The sequence below is a fragment of the Mauremys reevesii genome, linkage group 4 (genome assembly GCF_016161935.1).
Source record: "Mauremys reevesii isolate NIE-2019 linkage group 4, ASM1616193v1, whole genome shotgun sequence".
Taxonomy (NCBI): domain Eukaryota; kingdom Metazoa; phylum Chordata; order Testudines; family Geoemydidae; genus Mauremys; species Mauremys reevesii.
In genome coordinates this window covers 122,442,083-122,468,767 of record NC_052626.1, presented here as the reverse complement: position 1 = coordinate 122,468,767, position 26,685 = coordinate 122,442,083, and the positions used below count along the sequence as shown (strand labels likewise).

The window sequence follows — 26,685 nt, the reverse complement described above, 5'->3', positions numbered from 1 at the left end:
AGAAAAAAATAGTAGCTTATATTTCTATAGTGACATTCACAGAAAACCACTGAGCTATCCCTCCTCCCCTGAAGTATCCCAAAGCACTTCAGAAAGGCAGGAATTACTTCATTTACCAATCAAGTGTAGCCATCATTGGGATGGAGTATGGCAGCTGAACTTGCATGCAGTGTTACTAGGCACAGTTTTAAAGACAGGATGTAAGAAAGCTGTATGTGCTTGAAATTGCAGGGGGAGTTTCAGGAGGCAGAACTACCCCCCCCCCATCAATGAATTGGAATTGAACTAGAGCCCAGTTATACCCCTTTTAGGAAACTGTATTATGGGTTCTAGTATCCACAATTGATCAGGACTTCCTGCTGCAGCACTGGCTTGAGCCCCCTCAGAGGGGAAGAAAGCCATTGATTCAAACACTAGCACCACTGGCTGCAGCACCTACATGTCTGCTGAAGAGCCATCAACTAAGTACTGACCAGGCTCATCCTTGCTTAACTGGAGAGATCTGATGAGATTAAGACAGTATAGGCTGCAAGCCAAGGAGAAAGAATGTTCGCTACAGTGCAAACTAAGGATGCTTGAATGTCAGGGCCAGTGCAAGGATGTTTTGCGCCCTATGCGAAACTTCCACCTTGCGCCCTCCCCCGTCCCCGAGACCCCGCCCTGAGGCGCCCCCTCACCCCATGGCAGCTCCCCCCCTCCGCCCTGAGGTCCCCCCCCTGCAGCAGCTCCCCACCTCCCACCCTGAGGCACCCCCGCCCCAGCTCACTCCCGGTTGCCCTCCACCCCGAGCACGCTGTTGCTGCTTCACTTCTCCCGCCTCCCAGGCTTGCGGTGCCAATCAGCTTAGGCACCGCAAGCCCGGGAGGTGGGAGAAGTGAAGCAGTGACGGCGTGCTCGGGACGAGGCGGAGCAGGGGTGAGCTGGGGCGGGGAGTTCCCCTGCGTGCCAACCCCCCTCTTACTTGCTGCAGGCAGCCCTCTCCGGGCCCCCCTGCCCCAGCTCCCTCCGCCTAAATGCCGGCAGTGACCGGGGTGGCCGAAGAAAATGCCGCCCCCCAAATCATAGTGCCCATGGCAACTGCCTAGGTCGCCTAATAGGTTGCACTGGCCCTGTTAAATGTGACCATCTCTGAAAGACATAACACTGCTTTGTGTTTGCACACAAGTAGCTCAGGTCTTTCACTTCAGGAATTGGATTTAAACCCCATCCTCACAACTAGCAGAAGGCTCCAAAATCTAATTAATCAAATACTGTGTAAGTAATGGGATTAAGACATCACTTTAGCCAGGAATGGCAATTTAAGTCTTTGATCTATTGCCGTGAATTGGACTGCTCAGATAGAGGAAGGGAGTGCTCAGAGGCTCATATTTCAAGGTACAAGATACTACCCACTTGACTGGAAAAGGTTGGGTTTTTTGTTGAGATGGTCCTTTGCGTTAGTGAAGACTGGGCCAATAACCCTTCAACACCACGAAAGGGAAATTGTGGTTCTGTAGCATCTTGTGATAAGGTAGAAAGTGAAGTTCAACTGTTTTACAGTGAGCAGAAAAGCTTGGGGAGCTAAAAATCAGAACTCATGTATTCTCCCAAGCACTATCCCGTGGAGCAGAAACAAAATGTGCCCATGTTTGTTATTAACATTTTACTTCCAGAAACTAACATGCATATCAGAGCCATAAGAGTCAAAGAATGGGACACAAACACATACCCTTTTCTCCATTTCCAGCATACTCGATCGGTCAGAGGTTTTTTCCTGTTTCTGCTATTTAAATTAAAAATAGAAAGTTATTAAAACAGAGTAGCATGCACAGGGACAGCACAAAGGGACTGCCAGAACCTCCATACCTAAGAAAGCTGTCTTTCCAAGGAGGCAAATGTAGTTAACATGAACAATCATACTTTCCTCTTCAATAGCACCTTTCAGAGAATCCAAAGCAGTTTACAAGCAAGCACAATTTTCTTTTACGGAAACCATACCAGCACCTCCAAATCATAGGTTCATCAGCCAACACCCCCTCCTCCCATCTTCCTCTCCCCCCAGTTCTGGAGACCCTTTCTCCTCCTTACCTGGGCTGCTTTTTCCAGTTTCGATTTGATATCAGCGAGCTCCAGCTGGGCTTCCTGCAGTTTTGATTTCAGCTTTTGGTTTTCGGAAAGCGCGTCCTCATAGAGCTGAAACAGGAAGCCAGGTATGCGAATTGCTCTGTGCCTATCATATGAGCCTGCCTAACAGCCACAACTGCATGGAGACATGTTGCTCCACAGCTCTGAACATCAGTAGCAGGTTTTATAGCCGTTTCTGCATTGCCACCACTTTTTAAGACTGGCTCAGCTCTTCTGCACTGATTTCCCCGCCCCCAAGTTCTAATAAATTGATTTTGTAAAAGAAATTAAGAAGATCCTTTGTGGCTTTTGTAGTTTCTTAAAGCCACAGCAGTGGACAAAGAAAAGGGACAGAATGGCTTGCCTGTCTTAATAATTTAATATAATAAAGAACTCAGAGGTTCAATCAACGTCTCTGAGTTGGCTGACCATACCTAAACCTATAATTCAGCTGAGTGTGTGTTGCTCTGCTCTTACATGGTTTCACTTCAAGGAGGAGAGAAAACTGTCAAGACATTCTACCAGGGAGAAAGATTACCAGCCTCACCAATTCCTGAGTCCATCGCTATTTCCCACTTCTCAGAGAGGCAAGACAAACGCCTTTAGGCAAACTATGCTGGAACGTTACAGTCCTGCACGTTGACTGGCTGTTAAGAAGACACTGATTTCTAATTCAGATGGAGTCCTCTCTCACCATACCACATTATTTAAAAAACTAAAATGAGTACCTTTTAGGGTTTAACATCCCTGGGAATTAAGATCACCTTAATCTGTTCACCTTTCACACAGTTGTGACTTGCTATTACCATATTTTATTTCATTTATTTTACACACACACACACACACACACACACACACACACACACACACACACCCCACTCCCTGCTCTGACATCAGGTTAAAGAATGATTTCACCCCTTAGCTTTAGTTATTGAAGGATTAAGGCAAGAGTTAAATTAGGTTCTTCCAAAATAGCTATATAAGGTGGTAGCTTAACGCCCATGAACGGATGAACAGATAGTACATTCCCCTTGGCTCATAATATCAAACAACATATTTTGGTCTCCTCTGCCAACTAGCATTCCAGGTTTCATCCTGTTGCTAATTCAAAGCAGATGAAGAATGTCATGAAAACCAGTGGTTATAAACACCGAGCAAACATTACCCAGCGATAATGCACGATAAGGCTTTCCAAAATGCCACTCAGACTGTGTAGCTACTTTTCAGATGTTTTCATCTGTCATTTGAGAAATTCCCCTGAAAAGGAACTTTGTAAACTAGCTGCATGTTGTTAACAAAACCAAACAACTCTGAGCTGGAGCACTTCTCCAGCCTGCTCGCCTCTTTCCTGTGTATTCAATCTGCTCTCACTCCCTGAACCTCCATGGTTCTTTATACCTTTGAAGGAGGGTGATTCCAACAGACAGTGAAGTCAAGAGAAACAAGCCCTGTGATGGCTGGGCTGATAAAATAACCCTTTGCTTGCAAGGTAACTTAGTGATTCCTGAAAACTCTCCCTTTTTGATCTTTCACAGCTCCTTCCAGCAGACCTCAGGTTTCTGCAAGAAGGCTACAGCTCAAATAGGCGAGGGTACACGGGATATAAATATTACATATAAAAGAGCCCTACTTTTTTATAGTCCCTGTTAGTCTCCTCCTCTGTTCTACTGCTGAGGGAAGCCAGGCGGTTCTCTCTTCTGGTGTAAGCGCTGGAGCGGCTGGAGGCGCGATCGCTGTACGAGTCGCTGGTGGTAGGGCTTGTACCTGCTGATTCCAACCTAAAAACAAACAAGACCCAACCCGAGTAGAGTAGAGTACAGATCAGCCTGGGAACAGCTAAGATGCGGTCAGTGTGACCACGACTGGTCAGGACTCAAGACTCATCTCAACACCTACCAGAAGCAGCTCAGAACAGTCACTGATATAGCATCACTGCTATCATTCTGGAGCTCAGTGCAAAGCTTAAATAAAGTTCACATGAGAAACTCCTGGCCGATGTGGTTGCCTCAGCTTGGAAACTCAGAAAATGGGGTACTAGCCCCATCCCCGCCAAACAAGGATATACAAGTGAGCGGTTTCTGCCAACCTTTCCCACAAGGTATGGTTCTGCCTTGCTGGTGGAGAGGTTCCCCACCCATTCAAACGGCAGTGAAAGGGATAATTTCTTTCCTCTTGCTGAGTCACTGCCTATGTGTCAAGTATCAGAGGGGTAGCCATGTTAGTCTGGATCTGTAAAAGCGGCAAAGAGTCCTGTGGCACCTTATAGACTAACAGACGTATTGGAGCATGAGCTTTCGTGGGTGAATACCCACTTCGTCAGATGCATATCGTCGGATGCATTGCCTATAATTTATAAATAATGGAGATATACCCATCTCCTAGAACGGACCCTGAAGGGTCATCGAGTCCAGCCCCCTGCCTTCACTAGCAGGACCAAGTACTGATTTTGCCCCAGATCCCTAAGTGGCCCCCTCAAGGATTGAACTCACAACCCTCGGTTTAGCAGGCCAATGCTCAAACCACTGAGCTATCCTTCTTTCTTTTTGAAAGAAGAATGGTTCCAAAACTTGTGTGAGGCAAGTACTATATCAAGGGAACCCTTTTTGGAATCAACCTAGTCCTGGACTCTGATCTAGGGGAAAATATTGGGACTGCCACAGGATGGGGGTGGCGTGGGTTTTTTTTTTGTTTTTTTTTTTAAACACACTCACCCATCCGGGAGTTCGTCGGCAATTCAGCGAAGTCTCCTTCAGTCGCGGACGGTCTTTGGCGGTATTTCAGCGGCGGATAATAAACCTTGCCGCCAAAGACAGAAGCACCCGCCGCTGAAATACCGCCGAAGACCGTCCGTGACTGAAGGACTCTCCGCCAAATTGCCATCGAACACCACGAAACAAAATATCGGGAAAAATGGCATCCCGACCGTACTCTGGTTGGGACATGGGACAAACTCCTCAAAATCACGACAGTCCCGATTTTATCAGGATGTCTGGTCACCCTACCCTGATCCCTGCTTCATCTCCAATAAGCAGGAAGTGCTACTCATTTAGAGTGCTGTGAATGTAGGAGGCAAGACAAATATACCATTTATACCTGTTAACTGGAAAGTGTGTATGGTAAAACTCTTACCTGGAAAGTCTTTCATGCTAAAGGAAGAGGGAGACAAAAGAAAATAGGATTAGCAAGTGAGACACCATTAACAGGTCAACTCAAGAATTGCAGCTAAGCACTTAGGAGCTACTTTCCAACTCTGAAAGCAAGCCCCAAGAACACTGTTAAAAGCTTTTCCCCATTTATCCAAACTGTATTATCTCACGTAGCCAAACCACAAATCTCTGATCTTTTCCCATAACTTCTCAACTGCTATGACTTCACTGCAGCATTTCAGGTTTCAGCCTATCTGAAAAGGAATGAGAAGTACTGAAGACACTGGGCAAAATCCAAGTTTCCAAAATCATAACACTGTGGATGACTGTCAGGGCAGAAAGTGGAGTCGGATACGAGTGTGTGCGTCTGTCTGTAACAAAGACTGCAATGAGATTCCTTTACATGGAGGCAGTCCATTGGCTGTATGTTAAACTTCCTCCATCTAGTTCACATTAGGCTGACTTTAATTCTGTCTCTACCACGATCAATGATGGCTTACCTTTTACATATCCTTAAATGCAAGCCTAAAATATCCATTAGTGAAGACTGCTACTGTGTGTGCATTGCACCCAAAATCTCATTCATGGAAGGGATATTCGACATGAAAGTCATAATTCATTGGTTGTCAGATCTCCCTTAGATCTGCAACAAATGTACATGTGCTCCTCTCTAAATGAACGCATGCCTTCTAACACTGATGGAAGAAGTGTCCATTGAGTGAGATAGATGAGAACAGCATGGGAAAGTATGACACAAAGACAACCCTCTCTCCATCCCTCTGCATATTTGTGTTAGACTCTGAAAATCTGCAAATTGGCATTGTTTTCATGGCTGAACATCTCCCACCTAAAGCAAACTTCCAGCAGCAGGAATGCTCTATTCAGAAGTTACTCAAGAATGCTGAGGGGACCCAGCAGTACCTGAGCATAGTGAAACTTTGGGGGACCCTGACTGCAGAGCACTGGGCAAGATGATTTGGAATTTTTGGTGCAGAGTATTTCCCCTCCAAATCACCCTTGCAGTTCCTATTCTTAGCACTCCATCTGCTGCAGCCCACTTGTGCTCTTAAACCAAAGACAATCTGAGCCAACCTATACATAAAATAAATCAGAGCATAGTTTGGCTTGGCACAACAATCTGCTACAGAGGTTAGCTGCGGTAAGCCACGCTTGCTAAAAAGAGTCTTCTGGGTTGGAATGTTCTCCATTACATACAAGTGCAGAAGTCAAACAGTAGTGGCATAGACGACACAGCATATACCATCACAAGTACGGTCCCCATGCGTCCTTCCATCATCTCTGTAACCCTTGTGTTTATTTTATAGACATTTATCCAAGTTTTAATTTATAGAATCCAATGCCAACTGGACCACAATTTTCCGTGTTTTGAACCTTGTGTTAGTTTTCTCACCTCTAAAATGGGTGTAAAATGCTACTATACCACAGTATTAATGCTTTACATCCACTGTACTAGTGCAAGTGACAGCACAAAGCAGTAGAGAAGTGTGCCCTGTTTTAATCCCACGTCCCTCCCCCCAGTTAACTCTCCTTTGTTGGACTTGAGCTAATCAAATACGCTGACAAATTTAATGTCAAAAGCCTCACTTGAGTGGATTGGATACCTTGTTGCCCATTTTCAAGAGGTGAGATCTGAAGCCTTTAAGGGTGTCATGGGCTAAGACCCAGGATTTAGCTTGAAGTTGCCTCTTAAACTAGGGTTGCCAACCCTTCAGGATTGTCCTGGAGTCTCCATGAATTAAAGATGAATTTTTAATTAAAGATTATGTCATGAGATGAAATCTCCAGGAATACGTCCAACCAAAATTGGCAACCCTATCTCAAACTGCTGGATAGTGAAAAGTCCACCTAGGCTTCAAAACTAGACTTGCAGTCTTGTTAGACCAGGGGTGGCCAACCTGAGCCTGAGAAGGAGCCAGAATTTACCAATGTACATTGCCAAAGAGCCACAGTAATACATCAGCAGCCCCCCATCAATCAGTTGCCCCTCCCCGCAGCGCCTCCCATCGACCTGCAGCCCCGACGATCAGCGCCCCGCCCCATCAGATGTTTCGTGGCGTGCAGGAGGCTCCGGGGGAAGAGCGAGGGCACAGCAGGCTCAGGGGTGGCTGCAGGAAGGGATGGAGTGGGGGCAGGGCCCGTGGCAGAGCCAGGGCTTGAGCAGTGAGCTCCCCTGGCACATTGGAAAACTGACGCCTGTAGCTCCAGCCCTGGAGTCGGTGCCTATACAAGGAGCTGCATGTGGCTCCGAAGCCACAGGTTGACCACCCCTGTGTTAGAGTGTTTAGCATCTCTATCAACGTCTGAAGTCCAGGGGCTTCTCCATGTTCATGGAGAAATACACAGCAAATGGTTCTATATCCTCTCCTTGGCTATATTATTCTTATGAACAGGCAGGGCGAAAAAACCCTGCTTACAGAAACTGAGCAAGAACAGAGCAACTGAGAGAAGCACCACATCACTGTCAACTTTCCAGCAGCATGAGGCCTGCATCCAGTTTAACTCAAGCACAACCTTAAGGTGTATCCGAAGCTTGTGTGCACTGCCACATTTGCTTGTACTTAAATATTCTTCATAATTTAATCTCACGTTTCTATAGCAACAGAGAAGGATTCCAAAGTGCTTTGCAAACAAAAACGCTGTTCAAACCGTACACAGGGACCACTTCATTACACGGCCACCTCAGGAGTGAAACCTGGCAAGTGTTTAGCTGTACAAAGCAGCTCTACATAACAGTTCAATGCTGGGGGGAGCGAACAGTGAAACCGCATTTGATAAGTGAACAGAAATTGCTTTGTTGGTTGAGTTCACCAGCAATGGAAAAAAGCTGCCATCAATTAGCTCTGTCTTCTTTCTAGTTACAGGTGCCGGATCCCTTGTGTTACACACACACCATATATTGGGCACCCTTGTTTAGGGCCAACTGCTAACTCTTGAAGTAGCTCTGCCATAAAAGTTTGAGGAGATTTTCAAGAGACAAATTACAATTAGGCACCTAACTGCTATTTATACTTTTGAAATTCTTACCCTTAGCGTGTCTGCTGTTAGGGAAATGAGCAGAAAAGCTAACCACTATCTCCATGTAGGCAGTTGTGTGGCCCCATCACCATAGTTAGGGCCCTACCAATTTCATGCCCGAGAAAAACGTCTGATGTCCCCTTGTTCCTAGAAGCGCCCCTGCAAAGGGGGCTCCTAGCTCCAGCTGGGGACAGACAGAACTTGTCCTTCCCCTGCATAGCTGCTCGGGGGGTGGGGTGGGGGGACACTAGATCCGCCTCCGGGTGCCTTCCCCTGCTGCAGGATGCTCTGGGACTGGGCAGCAGCTAGAAGAGGCTTGTGGAGTTGGATCCAATCTTCCCTGTGCTGCTGGGAGCACTCCAGCAAAGTGGGCTCCTAGCTGCTAGTCAGGGAAGGGCTGGGGCAGGACAGGACTTTCTCTTTCCCTGCAGGGCTGCTCTTGGGTATCCCTCTGTCTGCAGATAGCTCTGCACCCCCTCCTCCCAACTCTGTCCAGCTCTGAAGGCAGCACAGAGGTGAGGGTGACAATCCCATGACCCCCCTACACAGGTTTGCGACCCCCACAATCTCCTTTTGGTTCAGGACCCCCACCATTACAACACTGTGAAATTTCAGATTTAAACATCTGCAAATGTGAAATTTACCAATTTTCAAATCCTATGGCCGTGAAATTGCCCATAATGGACCATGAATTTGACAGGGCTCTAACCATAGCATTTGGGTACCTCACCAACATTACTTTGTTCTGATGGCCAGCAAGATAAGGAAAGTTTGTTCTTCCCCACTGTACAGGTGGTGAACTGAGGCACAGAGGGATGAGAGGACATTTTCAAACACACCTCAGTGATTCAGGAGATGGTCCCATTTTCAAACGTGTCAGAGCACTTGGGGACCCATATTCCTCTGATCTTCTGAGAAACTTTGGCTCCTAAACTGCTTGAGCTGTCTTTGGCAGAACTAGGAATTGAACACAGCTCTGACCTTCCGTTCACTGCCTTAACCACAAGGCTACGCTTCGGCATGTGTCTTATTTTTCTAAGAGCCTTTGGTTGGAGCAGCTGTAATTAAGAGGCCTTGCAGGGAGTTAAGTTAAGGAGGAAAACTTCCACATTTTACTGGCATCTCAAACTCAAGCCTCTGTTTACCTTGAGTAGCCTTCCTGCTTCTGTCCTTACTGCCTGACACAACAAAGCCTCCTTGTTCTTTTGTAAGAGGCTCTAGTAAAACTTGCTTCTTAAAACAAAGTATCTCACTTCAGCACAAAAGTCAGACAGCTACCCAATGTCTTCTGGCTCCATCTTCTCCACTCAGCAGGGCAGAGGAATTAGGGGGTGATTAACAGCCCTCTTGTTGAAAATGATTCATGTGTTTTACAGACCAATATGCTAATCCCTTTCAGTGACAGCTTTCCTTACAGGTCATGGAAATAATCCACTTAATTTGAAGCTTTGCAGCTATTACATCAGGACTGTTTATGTTCTGTAACAGCGTTGAGAAAGTCCTCAAATAACAGGTCTCTTTTCCTGGAGGGCAGTGTAGGGGAAGAGGGGGAAACCATTTTGAATTGGGGAGAGGGGGGAGAGAAATCACCCAGTCACCTTATGAAAAGCAAAATGTGGTCACTTTGTTCACAAACCAGGGAAGTCTCTCAAGCAGTGGGGAGAGAGACTGAATGAGATGGGGGTGGGGGGAAGGGAGATGGGATTAAAAGGGAGAAGGGAGAAAAGAAACAAGAGCATTGTGTCATCCCGGCTCTACTCCCTTCCATGAGAGCATCAGGCAATATCCTTTCAGGCAGGGCTCTTCTTACTTCATTAGGGCCAAAATTACTGCTGGGAAGGACACTGCAGGGCAGCCCAACAGGCATTTAGGAACTGACAAGACAGGAACAGCCCCCTCGGTGGTTATTTTAAAAACATCTTTATACCACAACTTACAAAGCCATGGCTTCCTGACGCTTTTCTCGATGGGTGGGTCTGGGTGCACACTTAATCTGTGGGGCTAGGTCTTGTTAAATTAATCCAATTTATTATAAGAAGTTCATAATTTACAGGAAATCATTGGATTTCAAATTTGTACCCCAGACTGCAGCTCTGCAGAAAGTTTAGCATCTTTCCCAAGGACATCATCTTCTTGTGTCCTTCCACTCACAATCATAGTTTTTTTCCCGTTCTGGGCACATGATGTGTCCCGGTCTGTGGCTCTGGAGAGGTTCTCCATGGTATACGGCTCCTCCGGGAGCTAGCTGACCAGCAGATGGTCCATGGCCTATGTTTCACCACAGTCCCATGTCTGGGTCATTGGTAGCCCCATCTGTGCAGTGACTTTTGAATGGCCATCTCTTATATGGAGGTGCTTTAAACAACATCTCCAGGTCAACCAATCCTTCCCTGCACCTGTTGGAAGGCATTCGGCAACACTGATGTGCCTTTTAACACCCTCAGTGAGTATTTCTAGCTGCATGTGCCCCACTGCCAGTCACATGGCCATCAGTGATTTTCTAAGAGATTTCACTGGAGCTAGAAAGTGGGGGTTATTTCAGGCAGCTAACTGCCACATAGCAGATGTCTGGTACCTTCGACTTGATGCAATCATTCTATTTTGCTTGTGACTGATCTGCTGATATCCGGCGGAACAATTCTGGCAAGCCCATAGAGGCTGTTCACGTCTGGTGGCTTTAGACATCCTGTGATGTAACGACAGCTGTCATTCAGAACAGGGCCCAGCTTCTTTGCATGAGCCAATCTTTCCCACATGGGACGTGCGTATTTGGCCGTTGAATAGCAAAGTGCAAGTGGGGTGGTTCTTAATGTTGCTGGGTTAGCTTCCCATTTTGAATTTGCAAGTATGTTATTCCGAAGGTCTTGAAAGCCTTGGATGCTTTCCCTCAGCCTATTTATAGTCCGGCAGAGTGATCCAGTTCTTTTGTCCAAACCTGGAGGAACCTGCACTATAACCCTAATGTAATTAAAAGTTGAAAAACATTTTCCCTCATAAAACCATGCTTACAATTGACCACAGGCTTTTGGGTGTGTACGGGAGGGGAGGAATCACTTTTGAGACTGACATTTTCAATGGTTGGTCTTTGTCCAAAGGCCAATTTTGTGTGTGTGAAAGTTTCAAAAGAAAAGTTTCACATAATTTTAAGATAGTGGAAGAAAATAAATTTTCCCCCATTGTGAAAAAAAAAGAAGGTCAAGCATAAATTTTGGAACGGGCTTCACCAAAGGAGCTGAATTGTGAAAATCTGTCTGAACATAATCCTTACGGAGGCAGCTTTGAAGCAATGAGTATTTTAAAACTGATGATTGAGAACTTAAAGTATCTACTGTAAGTTTTCAGTTGTGCACTTCAGGAGAATACACCAGGGATGACTTGGGAAAGAGTAAATGTCGGGGCAAATTAAGAGGCAAAAGCTAGGCCAGTGTCATTTGTTCAAAGACAGACATCCAGATGTACTAGTCAGCACCCCAAAACGGAGGCATCTTCTTAAAAGAGCTCAACTCCCAATATACCCAGTTCTTTTGAAAATCTGGCCCAATTGTGGGCAGTGAGCTCATCTGAAATTCTGGCCAAAACTGCATTGGGACAACTGTCTTACTGACCAACGCTTCTCCCCCTACCAGTTTTCCCTTTGAAAAAGTTGTAGGAAAAATGCAATAATATTTACAGTGAAAATGCAGTGTTAACTCAGCCTCACTGCACACATGATACATGAGCAGTGGAGTGTGGTGTGTGCTTCAGAGACCTAGTCCCTGCCCCAAAGAGTTGGGAATCTAAATTCACACATGAAAAGTAAGGGCTGAAGACTTCAACCTCCTAAAGAGGAAAGGGGTGGGGAGCAGGAAGAGAAGGAGGAGGAGGAGAGTAGAAGGACAAAAAGGTTACCATAGTACAATGAGAGAGTTATTCAGTAAGACATGTACATACAAGTGTGGTATTTTCCATTCCTGTTTTTTGTTAAATGGATACCTTACATTATGCTATGTTAAAAGTATTCCCAGGAGTGCAATGCAGCTATAACTATCAGAACCTTAACTGTCCTTTTTATTGGCCATTAACACTGCATTTTCAGACACTATATTGTCCGTTTTGTCCACTTCATTCCATTTTTCTCAGGCCTTGCTGAAGTTTAACTAGGAACAACTGTAGCCTTACAACTTCAAGCTGTGAGATCATACATCTCACAAGCCAAAGAGGGCCAGGTTGGGGCAGTATTCAGATAGGAGACCAATGAAAACCAAGGAGCTGTGCTAGTGATACAGATGGCGATATGCTTCCTGAGTTGGTATTAAACCAATGTGCCGGCATTTCTTCAGGAAGCACTGAGCCCTAGAAGGTGCAGTCTTTTAAAGATGTAAAACCAGAGCACGGTGAAAAGGAGAACATATTGGCACACACTCAATTTTCTGGTAAGCCGTAGTGCAGTCTTTTAAAGATGTGAAACCACTATGGTCACATACAAAGGAACTACTCAAAACATCAAACCCTGGGGTCAGGTAGCAGCAACAGCACCATGTTCAATCACAGTGCAGAGGATGCATTATATTGTTCTTCAGCAACCTGTCTAGCCAATCCAGAAAAGGGTACTAATGAGGCCCAGTGGGAATCTCATCCAGATGAGATTGATTTGGTTGGCAGAAGGTAGGGCCTCTGAGGTGGGCTGGTGCTAAGGAACCAAGGAGACCAATATAGCAGTATTAGTTATCCTAATATTGCTCTGAACTTTCCCACATGAAGCTATTTCACTCCAACCCTCCCTGCCCCAGGATATTTCATTGGGCTTACTCTCTTCCCTTTTCTAATTAAAAAGCAGAGCTAGGTATCAGCAGTTTATTAGTTTGGATAGCAATGAGATTGAAAAGAGCCCCGGACAAAACCATATGGTTTTGATTTTAGAAACGTGTTTGGATTATGGAACACTGGAGACTTCCTTTAAAAAACTCAAAAGCTTTTACAGCTATTAGAAGTTCAGTAAAGTATAATTAAAACCAACCTCCTTATAGAAGGCTTAAGATAAAATGCAACCCTAAAAGGCAGTGCCAGAAGGGGCTCAACCTTTTCTTTTGCCAAAACAGAAATTGGCCTAATTGCCTTCAATTGCATTCTTCTGTGGCCAAGATCTGACCCTGCAAGGATTTTTTTGGGGGGGGGGGGGGGTGAAGGGGGAAAGAATCTAATATTTACATTTCTTCCAAAGACAATACATGGGCCAGGAACATTTTATGCTGTATCATCTCTAACTCGTCGAGCTTGGGAAAATCTGGGCTATTCTGGGATGTTTTACACGGGACTTGTTTTACTGTATTTTATCATAGTGTCCAATATCCATGATAAAATGACTATCCGTTAACGAGATCCTGGAGCACAGCTCAAGCCATACCCACTTTGTCACCTTTCCCAATGAAAAGGCCATGTTTTATGCACCGCCTGTAGTTTAATCTTCTGTTGCAAAGTATCCGCCCAGTGATCCTCATGAGTTTGGGTTTTAAAACAACTTGAAGCTCAAAGACTTTAAGGTATCAAAGGACCATCATGATCATCTGGTCCGACCTCTTGCACATTGCAGGCCACAGATCCTCACCCACTACTCCTGTAATACTCTGGTTGAGTTACTCAAATCATGGTTTAAAGGCTTAAAGTTACAGAGAATCTACCACTTACATTAACAAAAACCAAAAAAGTCACCTGCTTTTACGGGCATTTCCCTCTTCCCCACATGTGCATAACACCCAAAGAATTAGGAGGCATTGTTTGTCAAGAAGATACCACACACACACACCCCTTTCACCTTGTCTATGCCCGCTTCCCACTCCCAAGATTTTATACAGTTGCTACCACTGGTGCAGCTCCTCTGGTATGGCAGTGGTAAAAAATGACAGCTACCACTGGTGCCTTGTTCAGACTAGAGCTCTCTCTCACCATTACTACCATAAGAGGAGCTGCACTAATAGTAGCTTTGAGGAAAAGACCTAGGACATTACTGTATTGTAGGTTCTCATATCCCTATTCATACATATACAGATCGGACAAGTATATGATTCAGTCTAATGCCGCTTACCCCACGGATTTATTTAGAAGTGCATACGTTACTTAAGAACTGAAGAGTGCGGTCTTAGAATGGGAGCAGTATAACAAGGGCATTCATTCTTAAAGGACTGTCCTACTGGCGTAGAGTACTTTGATAACGCTTCTTGAAGTTATGGTATCTCTGGAAAAACAAGCCTACTGACATGACAGCTACATACTTCTGGAGCTTCCCGTTAGCTAGGGCTGAAAAAGAACACAGCTTGCCTTCTAATTTTAGGTATGTGTGAGTGCAAGTGTTACAAGTCCTGTGCATGTGATTAATAACCCTGTAAAACCAAACCACCTCCAAACCCCAATAAACCTAATGCAAAGTATGTTTTCCCAAACTATAAATCAGCAGGCTTAGCTTAATAACAGCTGCTCTTATTGGAGCACATTAGATGATCATCCAAGAATGAACAGCAGCTTCAGAGACTAGCTGAACAGCTTAGACAATTAAACATGCTATCCTCGTTGTAAATCAGAAACGAATACATACTACTATAATTCTGAGTGACAACTGTGTGTGATTAGTGAGCTGCTCCAATCCCAAACTGGGCCTAAAATTCAACCGTAATACTACAGTTTGCATGACTTCCAGTCCTACCCTCAGTTCCTCGTCTCTTCTCTTGCACGGCCCTTTGGCTTTACAACAGCTGAACTTCATTATCACAAACCCACAGGGATAAAAGTCTGCATGTAAAATGTCAAGCTGGATTGTATTTTAATTTAGTAAAGGCCACAATTCAGAAACCTGGTTTTGTGGCTGTTAATTCCCCCCCCCACACACACACTTTTTTTTTTGAAGGTAGATCAGATTTTATTGGTGAAAATTTTAATTTTGCAGAAAAGCTATATGATCTTAGCCACAATCCTCCAGACACGCAGCTTCAAGAGGAAATAAAAAGCAGGCACCCAAGTGACACAGGAGAGGGAAGGCTTTTTGCTTCTAAATTTCAGAAGGTCATAGGTTTGTACGGCTGTTGTTTCTTCTCTGCTCCCCTCCCCTTCAAATACCACATCTAGGCTTTTCCAAGTTTTAGTATGGGGGATTTAAAACACACATTTATGGCGCTTGGAAACTGGCCAGAATTCAAGTTGCCTAAAGCAGAGCTACTCCAACTTTCTGAGGGCGGAGCACACTCAGTGGTGTTGACCTAGGAACACTACCCCTACTTTTTGCAAAGGGGTAACTGTGGCAACTGCAACAATCACATGAAACAATTACACAGAAAAGTAATTTGGAGAATATTGGGTATGTTTAGCTGTCTTCAATGCACTAAATATCTTGCCCCTTTAGAAATAAGTTGGTCATACTGTCCCCTTTCGTTCATTTTATTTCTCTCTGCTGACAGCACTGTGTTATCACATAGCTATGTTCAGACCATCAACAAGTGCTCTGGATCACAAGAGGTTCCTAAACAGGTCTGTGAACCACTGCTCTAAAGATCATGAGATTAATATCAGTAGTTTTAGTGAGCAGCTAAGCTAATAAAGGACAGTATTTATGCATGGAATTGGAGTTAAAAATTGGGCAAAATAAAATGCAATAGCAACTTATGCATTTTGTGGCATTCAAAAGCAATCTTAATTTTACAATTTGTTTTACAAGTGAAAAATTGATACAATACATATATTGCCACTAGTGATATACTCATCACTGAAATGTGTGGACATGCAGTGAAGATGCAACTGGTGCACATTTCATTGTGTTACTTTGTTTAGGGACTACAGTACAATATGGAGGTTGGAGGAGTCTTCTGATTGGGGTAACAAGAACGGAAACAAACTCAAGCATGAAAGCTAAATGGCCAGTTTATATGCAAGCTGCTTGACAGCTAAAACTGAACCACCAGGCTCTTCAGCAGCAAATATCAGCAGTAAAAATGGTAGCAGGTCAAATGGAGAATTTTAAAAATCTGAGATAGGATGCTGGGTTCCAATCTGCAACCAATCACTGACTACGGTAACAAAACAAGCTTCTGAACATGCTAACTTTTACACCAGATTAGAATTCTGCCTATTAGACTTTGCTCATTGGTATAAAACTCAGATTCTTCATCTGAAAGTCTCCCATTATTCCTTCCTTGCTCTCACCAATAAGGGGTAAGGGAACATCATAGTGGCAATTCAAGTGATAGATAGATTACAGGTAGCTAGAAGGCCAGTACAATCCATTTCCAGATGCAGCCGAGTTATACATGAAAAGTCACACGGAAAAGCTAGTGCAATGCTCAGGAATCGGAAAGTGACTAAATGTGAAGCAATTCCTTATTCAGCCATTTAAGCAGCAGCTTTGTGGGGGAGCAGCAGAATTGGAATTGAGCAATGTTCACTGGTGTACAGGAACAAATATACATACACCAAAGAAGAAGAGTTTTGTTTTATGTTAAAATAAGTGAATAGCTTCAATCTATAGCTAGTCTGTTCCTTGTGGCTGTCTGTTTCTAGACTTTCACTCCAGGACCTCTGGCCCCAAAAAAGCATTCATCCCTGCTGTCATAAACATACAGTTAAGGGTTAATTCCTCCTTTACCTGTAAAGGGTTAAAAAGCTCCCATAGCCTAGCTGACACCTGACCAGAAGGACCAATAAGGGGACAAGATACTTTAAAATCTGGAAAGGGAAAAAAAGTATTTTGTCTGTGCTGTGTGTGCGCTTTTGCTGGAGACAGAAAAAAGGAGCCATCCCACTCCCATAGGGTAGTGAGTATTTAGAGAAGGAATGTATTAGATTACTTTTATTTTCTTGTTTGACAGTGCTTTCGCAAATAAGAGGGAGGATAAATTTGGGTTCTTTGTGTAACTTTAAAGTTTTGCCCAGAGGGAAACCCTCTGTGTTTTGAATCGGCTTATCTGTGAGATTATCTTTCATTCTAATCTTACAGAGGTACTCCTTTCACCTTTTTTCTTTAATTAAAATTCTTCTAAGAACCCGATTAATTCTTCATTGTTTTAAGATCCAAGGGTTTGGATCTGTGTTCACCAGGACTAAGTGGTGAGGGGATGGTCTCAAGCCTTCCCAGGGAAAGGGGTGTACGGGCTTGGGGAGGATTATTCTCAAGCAGCCCAGAAAAAGGGCGTTAGGGATTTGGGAGATATTTGGGGGAAGGCAGAGTTCCAAGTGTCTCTTCCTAAATATTTGGTTAACGCTTGGTGGTGGCAGTGTACTGTTAACCTAAGCTGGTAAAAATAATCTTAGGGGGGTCTTTCATGCGGGTCCCCACATCTGTACCCTAAAGTTCAGAGTGGGGAGGGAACCTTGACACCCCTTTATACCCTGATGGAGCTAACTGGATCCATCAGCATGACTTGACAGTATTCACATCACATCAAAACCCAATACTGGGACTTAGCACCAGCATCTAAGGTGACTCAGAGGAGCCCTGCAAATCTACATCTGTTATCAGTCTCCATACAGGCTGGCAAAAGGTACTCGTTTTGTGATACACATTCAAATAAGATGAGTCTCTACGAATCAGCTGTTGCGCCCACATACAGTGCTGGATTCTTTAATTGTGCCCACCACATCATGTTGTATCTTAGATTTGGTCTTTAGAATATCTTTGAACAGTACAGGCTGTAGGTTCTAAGTGTAAAACAGGAACATATTTATATAGTTTGTACATCTTCTGTGCAATGCACCCTCTAATTATGAGATAGTGTTCTGACTTGCTAAATGTCCCCAAGAAAGGATATCCATAAACTCATCTCCTAGACAAGAGATAAGCCAACCAGCATGTAGAAAAACAACACTGACCAAGTTAGCTCTCTATAAAGACTACAGGTTACTGTATTTGATGCTTAACAGGGTAACTGCAGATAGCATATAAACTAGTGCCCTCTAATCAGTCAGCACTCCAGGAGTAAAATGTCAGGAGGCCATTTATTTATCTAGTTCCAATTTATCGCAGTTAGAGTAATCCAACAAGCCATTTAGCAGAGAACCCAGAGAGAATATTTTCTCTAGGAATATTTACATAAAGTAACCTTTTCTGTAATTCATTTGCAGTTAAGAAGCAAGTCAAGTGACACTTAAGTAGTTTTACCTAATAAAAGAATAAAGCTGTTACCATTCATATCTGAAACAGGATTAAAAAACTTGTCACATGAATAAAAACCCTCACAAATCAAACAATGCAAAGGGACTGTCAGATCTGTTTGTACTCAAAACTATTCCAAGGCTGTAATCCAATTAAACACTTCTACCAAAGTCTGAGTGCACAAGGACAGTGCTCCTGGATTGGAAGTGACAGAACTCTGGTTTTGCTTGCATATCCACACACAAGATTTTATGCTGTTACTCATGTTTTAACATCTACGTTATGCGGCTCTTGTCTTTGTGCAGCATGTTTGCAGACTGAGTCGTTAACAAGTCCATGCACTAGCCTTTCTCCTTTTAAGACCTGGGTTAGAGTCTAGAATCACTTGTTCACATCACTAACCACCATGTAGCTTGGTGCACTTCAGTACACCCAGAAGCCTCTGCTCAAGAGAACTGCAGGGCTGAACTGGGAGAATTCTAGAGATATGAGTGGGAGCAAGTTGAGAGCCTTTGCCCTCTCCTCCCAACCAGATGCCACCATATCGAGAGTTGGAGATCAAGCATATGACCCACTCACAATGGAGACTGATCCTAACCAAGTTACTAGCGCACCCCCCACTGAGATAATACTTAGCATGCACATAGCACTTTAGATGGTCAAATGAGAGGTACACTGAAATCAGTCAGCATGGAATAAAATTGGAGCATCTTGAAATGTCGTAATTAAGGCAGTGAAGATGAGAATTCTGCTGGACAGTTCAAGGACTAAGTGGCCAATATGGAGGACTATTCCAAGATAAGACAGGAAAAAGGAACCTGTACTGCGACTGGCAATCTGGGAAGTAACTGATATGGAGTATCTTATGGACAAAGTATAGCAAAAAGACAGCATAGATTAACACTAGTCAGGGAAGGTACCACATGATTCAATGAAGGGCACAAACATAACTGATGGATTTAAAGTCACTGAGCTACTGACATGCTTTTTCACAGCCAGTCTTGAACAAGATGTATGGACCATTAGAAAGTAACGAGAACCTTATAAATGAAAATAACTATTGATAAAAACAGGTAAGGAAATACCTGAAAAAGCTGAATATACCCAAATCAGCAGTTTGGGAGGATATGCATCCCTGGGCATTAAAAGCCTTGGCTAACTGGTAATTATTCCTGGAAAAATAAAAATCACAGAAGGAGGTACCAGAGAGTTGGAAGACATGCTTAAACTCTGGGACAAAAAGAGGTGGGGGCCATTTGGCCTTCAAAGAGCATACCGGGGACTTTAAAAGACTTTAAATTAGACTCCCAACATTTTAAGCCCCAATCCTTTCCAACCTTGCCTGTCTTGCTCTGCGCAGGTTTTCCACATGCGTAATATTCAGCCCCTTGATATTGTGGAGTTACCTAACACTGAAGTAACCTATTAAAGCTCTCCTGGAACAAACTCTTGTCCATGATGGTGCAAATACTTTATATGAAGAAGATTCTGTTGGGGGAGAAGGAATCTGGTACAAAGTTTCCCCACGAAGAAGCTGCCACACAATTCCCACTATTATTTCATTGGAAGCTTTGGAGTGTTAAGCCACCCGGATGTTAATTTAGATCACCAAAACCTGAATTAAAGTAAAACCAACTAGTTAATTTTCTTTTGGCAAGCTGGGACATTGAGGTGAGCTGTGGTTAACTCTGGTATGCTTGATAGGATTTGTTTGGCTACTCCCACTCCAACACTATTGTGAATCGTCTTAGTATATGAAACAAAAAATAAAACATTTCAGGATTACTTGTTCTTGAACGACTCTGATGTGCCTAGGGAATTAGGACGATGGATGATCTTGAATACCATAACACAATGTGCTGACATAGAGGTCAGCTGATAACTAAGTGTTGGGATTCATCCTGAATTACCTCTGCAGTCATTTCAGTACCTGCAGTGATGCTCTGTGTTTTACTGTATGTTTCGCTTCTTTTTATTTGTAAAAGTTTATAATGAAGCGATGTGATCCCACGTCTCTGTTTTGTGATTAGGAGAGGTCTTCCAAATTAAGGGTGAAAAGACAACTTGGGTGAGATGGTACCACAATACAAAAGGAGAGACCACAGAATCTCAGAAGAACATTAAGCCAATTATGTATGGGTGCTGATAAATTCACTTTTCAAATGTCATTAATTATAAGGCCTTAAGATTAGACAAACCGAGGGGATCATGCAGTGCTCCCTGCTTTATTAAGATTGTCAAAATTTTTTTTTTCAAATCTGGGACTGGTACTGGAAGAAATACCCAAAGTAGGCCAAGTCGGTTAGCTAAATCCAACTTGTTTGGGGCTGTTATGCTCCATCTGAAACCTCTTCGGTAATTAACCATTGACATCCGTTACAGGAACGAGACAAAGTTACTTCTGACTGTCCTACACTGAACTGTAATAATGCTGGTGTACTTACAATCTGAAATCTTTTCACTGTTAAGTATCCCTGTGCTCTACCAGGAGCAGTGGCCTCACTAGTGCTATGAGAGCATTTCTCCCCTCATACAAATCCTCTCATTAGTGTTACAATCCCAAGTGAGCACTCTTCTGGGGCAAGCGACTCTAGATCAGGGACTGAGCCACCTGTCACAGAATCATAGACTATCAGGGTTGGAAGGGACCTCAGGAGGTCATCTAGTCCAACTCCCTGCTCAAAGCAGGGCCAATCCCTAACTCGGTTCTGTGATCTGCAGCTGAGCCACCCAAAGAGGCTGTGATCCTGTTCATGGTTACTCCAGATAAAAGGAGTTCCTAATCATTCTGCATCTTATGGGTTAGGTAGCCAGAGGGAGCTCAAGCGAGTGTCTGTGACCACAGCAATGACAGCTGCAGCCAGATGTGCATGTTATATGCTTCCCAGCACAAATGGTTGAAGAGGAGAGAATGAGTCAGCCTGGGTCTGAGAAACAATGTGGACATTGACCTTCTCTAATAAGTGGATGACTGGAGTATTTAAACATTCGTTTCAGTGTTCAGCTAAGAACAAAATTTAAAGGCTCTCCATCCACTATTTCCTCTCTTTGCCAATTGATCAATTTACTGTGCAGATGCAGTTGCAGAAACTGAATATTTTAAAAAAAGACCCATTCAGTTTCACGCAGCTTTGGAGGAAGATAGATACTCCCTGAGCTCCCAAATTAGCTCTCTGGCTCTGGCAATGAGCATCTAGAAGCTCCCAGTAGATGCAGTAATACAACTGATTGCCAGTGCTGGAGACCAACTCCCAGCATTACAGGATTAAATTTAACTGCTGGGGCGAGCAGCAGCCGGAGAGCATACAGCTAAAAGATTTATAGTGTCAATGACCGTTTCCCATAAGGAAATAGTGGTTTAAATGGCCTTTCCCATCTTTCTGAAGAGGATATTATGTCATTAAAATGTAAAGAGACAAGTGCATATTAGGCTTCTGTGACCACTTCAGGCTACCTAGAGATTGGTTTCACCTCTTCAGCCAAAGTTTTCCTGCTGGACTACGGTATGCATAAAATCTCTAGACCAAGGGCACACTGCCTACCTAACAATATTAGGGTGACCAAATGTCCCGATTTTATAGGGACTGTCCCGATTTTTGGTTCTTCTTCTTATATAGGTTCCTATTACCCCCCACCTCCGTCCCGATTCTTCACACTTGCTGTCTGGTCACCCTAAACAACGTGGACCCATGGAGAGTATTTTTCACACAACTCCAAAGCCACTAGCAATGTGATTGTAAACGTATTATTAAAAGCTGTCAGAGGGGTCATCTCCAAATGCAATGATTTGAAGGAATGGGACAATGCAAAATTACCACCACCTCCACCTAGTCATCTCTTCCAAGAGGCTATTTTCAAAGTTTTTGAAAATGACTCAGGTATGTCCCACTTCACAGGGCTGCTGGGGCTGAGCCCAGTTGCATGGCAAACTTCAGTGCATTTGTAAGATTTAAGTGCGCATGAAAAAACAAAGTGTAGTTTAACAAGCTGTTCAGGTTTTGCCTCATTTCCACTTCAAACACTTTTTGCTAGCAAACTTTCAGCCATTTTATGTACAAGGATTTGTGCTCACTGCAAAGAAACAGAAAGCAAACGCAGAGATAGGGTGACAAAGATTCTCTAATCATTCAGCCAAGTAACTACCACATGGGGACTGCGGAAAATACCTTTTTACAGGGTTCAAACCTGCTGCTACACAGGAGCTTTCCTGAGTTTATTTCATACTGTCACCCTGTGCAGAGAAACAAACCAGGTACTTAGGTCTCCCACTACAAGATGACAGACTGACTTCATTAATCTCTGGCTGTAACCAGCGCTGAAGAGGTCACAATGGAATACAGTAATGAAAACGCTGCTTACTCTGAGCGTCTTTGCAATCGGGGAGGGAGACGACGGGGGAGAGTCAGACTGAGACTTCCTGTTTCGGGTGAACTCCTTGCTCCTGGTGTACAAGGACGACATGGTTCCTCCGAAGCAGGAGTGGGATAGCAGCACCTCTGCAAGCAGCAATGAAGTCCAAGTCTTCACTTTCCTTCTGCTACGTGCTGCTGGGTAGCTCCTTCTCCCAAGTCAGATCAAACACACTTCATCATTAACACAGTTATGGTAATTTTAAAAAGCCTGCTGTTTGCAGTGTGATATTTTTAGGCATCAGAGTGTAGCTTTGTAGTAAAAACTGCCCCACAATGCTGCTTCCTGTTCAAGTTGAAGGGAAAGTGTTAAGGAATACCTGCGTTACAGTCCGGGGTGTTGCAGCACCGCCCTCAGAAGCAAGGCCTGCTTTAAGGTCTTCCACAAAAGGATGTTTCCTATGGATCATCCAAAGCCAGAATATTACTGAAGATCCCCCCAATAACTGCAGTAGGTAGAACTCCTCCAGCCCCACAAGGGTGAAGCCAAAGGAATAGCTAGTTTTATCCAAATAGGAAGCTTTTGCAAGAAACCTGTTTCACTCCACAGCACTGCCGATTGCTCTCTGCTGTAGCAGCAGAGCAGAGCTGCATGATTTAAGAGAAACAAAACAGTATAAATCAGGAACGAGCACTGTTTCAGAAAGGGGCAGTCCAGATGAAGTTGTGTTTTGTTCCGTCCTCCTCGTTACAGAAGCCTTTACACACACACACACCCACCCCTCCCCTCTTGCTATTTTCTGACATTCCAAATCCTTACTTGTTCAGCAAAGAATGCTGGAGGGAGGCCAAAGGCAAAGATTCACTTTCAACTTGGGATCTAGGCTGCCACTTGTAGGAAGAAGAAAACAGGCAAACTCCCATGGCGAAGAGAGCTCAGAGCTGGAGGTCACACAAATTCATAACACTATGCAAGACCTAAATTCCAAGCTACTATTTTGCAGCTGGCTAGGTCAAAGGCTGCTTACTTAGGAAGATACGGTAACATAACATTTCAGGCTACCATTAGACAGAATGCAGGCTTACACAGAGCATTACAGCACTTGGAGGACAAGTCGGGGTTTTTAAAAGCCTGGTTAGAGCTATGAGCAGGCAAAGCTGAGCCCGTCTGATGTGCTGCCATTCAAAGAGGTTTTTTTGTTTTTGTTTTTTTGTTTTGTTTTTTTTTAAAAGGTGTGTAGCTGGACAGCCCCTCTGCCTGGATTTTTTTGTTAACCTACAAACTCATTCATCCTGCCCTGCACCCTGCCAGTTGGCTTGTCAATTCTGGATACAGCCTTTATTGCACAAACTGGTCTGTTGGGAAAGCTGTTTTGAATGTTCAGTGCTGGCAAAGAAAGAAAAAAACACTTTGTACATTTGAATAAATGCACTTGATTGGCCGAGCAAATGCCACTCAAATCCAAATCAAATAAGCATAAACCGTACATTTATTTGAACGACTGCACATGAAGCATGCCCGAGGTGCTCTGGGAGGGGATGCAAGCACTTTGGAGGACAGGATTAGAATTCAAAACAGACCCTGGCAAACTGCAGAATTGATCAATAAAATGAAATTAAATAAACACAAGTGCAAAGTATTTGCTCAGGAAGAAACAATCAAATGCACAACTACAAAATAGGGAACAACAGGCTAGCGGGTAGTATTGCTGGAAAGGATATAGGGGTTACTGCACACTACAAATTGAATATCAGTCAGTGTGATGCAGTTACCAAAAAGGCTAATATTCTGGGGTGTATTAACAGGAGTGTTGTATGTAAGACGTGGGAGATAAATGGGTGGGGCCTAGGTTGAAGTTCTGTGTCCAACTCTAGATGCCACACTTCAGGAAAGTTGTGGATAAATTGGTGAGTGTCCAGAGGAGTGCAACAAAAATGATAAGGTTTAGAAAACCTGCCCAATGAGGAAAGGTTATAAAAACTGGGCATGTTTAGTCTTGAGAAAAGAACACCAAGTGGGGATCTGATAAGAGTCTTCAAATGTGTTATAAGGAGAACAGGGATCAATTGTTCTCCATTCCGGCTAAAGGTAGGACAAGAAGTAATCAGCTTAATTTGCAGCTAGGAAGATTTAGGTTAGATATTAGGGAAAACTTTCTAACTATAACAATAATTAAGTATTGGAATAAGCTTCCAAGGGAGGCTGTGGAATTGACACCGTTGGAGGTTTTTAAGAACAGGTTGGACAAACATCTGTCAGGAACAGCCTAGATATAGTTGGTCCTGCCTCGGGACAGGGGGATGGACTAGATGACCTCTTGAGATCCATTCCAGCCCTACATTTCTATGATTCTATCATTAAAGTCTTCTCATGTGTTAAGTAGGATCTCAGTCAAACACAGCATGTGTTTGAGAACGTGTGATCTCCCAAGCTTCTAACCCTACAGTGGTGTTCCTTATTGGAAACACATTACTCCAGGTATCTGTTTACTGGACTACTTCCATTTATCCAGCATTGATGAAGGAGCAGCACATTGCAACCAATGGATGGCGAACACCATAGGGCTTATTTACACTGACTTCTACTGAAGTCAACTATTGACAGAGGTGGTTTTGTGCCTGGAGTTAACCTACTTGTGTGTGGTATCTTGTCCTACCACCTCTATGAGTAGTTTATCACAGAACATGTTACTGTAAGTAGAACAAGCGTTTTTTCTTCCAGCACTTCTGTATCTGCCTGTCAGTCTAATACTCTACCATTTTAGCAAACTGCATGTCTGTGGAGTGTAAATATCAAGTGTATATTTGGAGAATAGTGCTTAGAGAGAACGATACAGAACTTAGACTTGAAATTCTTCAGTTATTCATCATATGTACTGCCTTCGCATGGGGGGAGGGGGAGGAGGGATATAATTTCTGTGGTACCCTAAGAAGGTGGGAAACAGTATATGCTTGAGAGACGCATTCTCCACCCAATAAATGAAGACATCTCAGAGACCAAGTTTACTTGATAAGTGATTGTGTTGAAGGGACAGTCACCCATTTTACAGGCAAACCAAAGTGACAGCTAGTGGGAAAGCTTGGGAGTGGTCTCATGTATCCAGACAATACTCCCTCATTTTACAAGATGGGAAAGGAAGCACAGAGATATTCACTGACATGCCTTCAGTCACACTGAGTCTGTGGCAGAACCAGGGACTGAACCCAGATGGCAAAAATCCCAGTCCAGTGCCTTAACCACATGACCATCCTCCCCCTCCTTAGTCTTGACTCAAACTCTGCTCTCTCTCACAGTTGGCAATAGTGCTATTTTGGTTTTCTAAATGGATGGTCATAGAACTCTGGCACATCTGTTTTTGTCTTACAAAGTCTTGCAATTGGAGGTTCCAAAACAGGCTAATTTGAATCATTGTATACTATCTTGTGTAGCAAACACGATGATAGAGTGTCATAACAGCAACAAGTCTGAAGAAGTCCATGCTAGTCACCAAGGTGGAGTTAAAGAACTCTGAATTGCACTCTATTGTTTCTTCATTTCCCAACAGTATGCTGATACTGCATTGTTCCTATGCAGTGATTCATAACCATTCATGGTCATATTCCTCTGGAGGGGGAAGGAAAAGCTCTGAATTCAGAGTTTAAGTGCAGTACAGTGATTGGCAGTGACCTTCTCAGCTTGATTATTAAAACCAATGCAAACACTGAGTTCTGTGCTCTTTACATATGCCAATTAAAGTTAACTACTCATCTGGAATGCAAGTGGGGCTAGCACTGAAAAAGTGTAAATTGTTCATAGAATCATAGAATATCAATGCTGGAAGGGACCTCAGGAGGTCATCTAGTCCTACCCCCTGCTCAAAGCAGGACCAATCCCCAACTAAATCATCCAAGACAGGCTCTGTCAAGCCTGACCTTAAAAACCTCTAAGGAAGGAGATTCC

General features: G+C 43.7%; 1 protein-coding gene across 9 annotated transcripts in view; it reads right to left on the bottom strand.

Annotated features, from left to right (window-relative positions):
• The window catches only part of PPP1R12B (protein phosphatase 1 regulatory subunit 12B), a 166,544-nt gene that overhangs the window by 18,790 nt on the left and 121,069 nt on the right, over positions 1-26,685 (bottom strand). For 8 of the 9 annotated variants that reach the window (XM_039534407.1, XM_039534408.1, XM_039534403.1 and 5 more), the window contains 4 exons: positions 5,233-5,249; positions 3,734-3,881; positions 2,068-2,172; positions 1,709-1,762 (listed from right to left, as the gene is read on the bottom strand). In XM_039534407.1, coding sequence (XP_039390341.1) covers positions 1,709-1,762; positions 2,068-2,172; positions 3,734-3,881; positions 5,233-5,249 — 324 coding nt within the window. Of the gene's footprint in view, positions 1-1,708; positions 1,763-2,067; positions 2,173-3,733; positions 3,882-5,232; positions 5,250-22,755; positions 23,450-26,685 lie in introns of those variants that run through there. The other variant, XM_039534410.1, reaches the window with a different exon arrangement.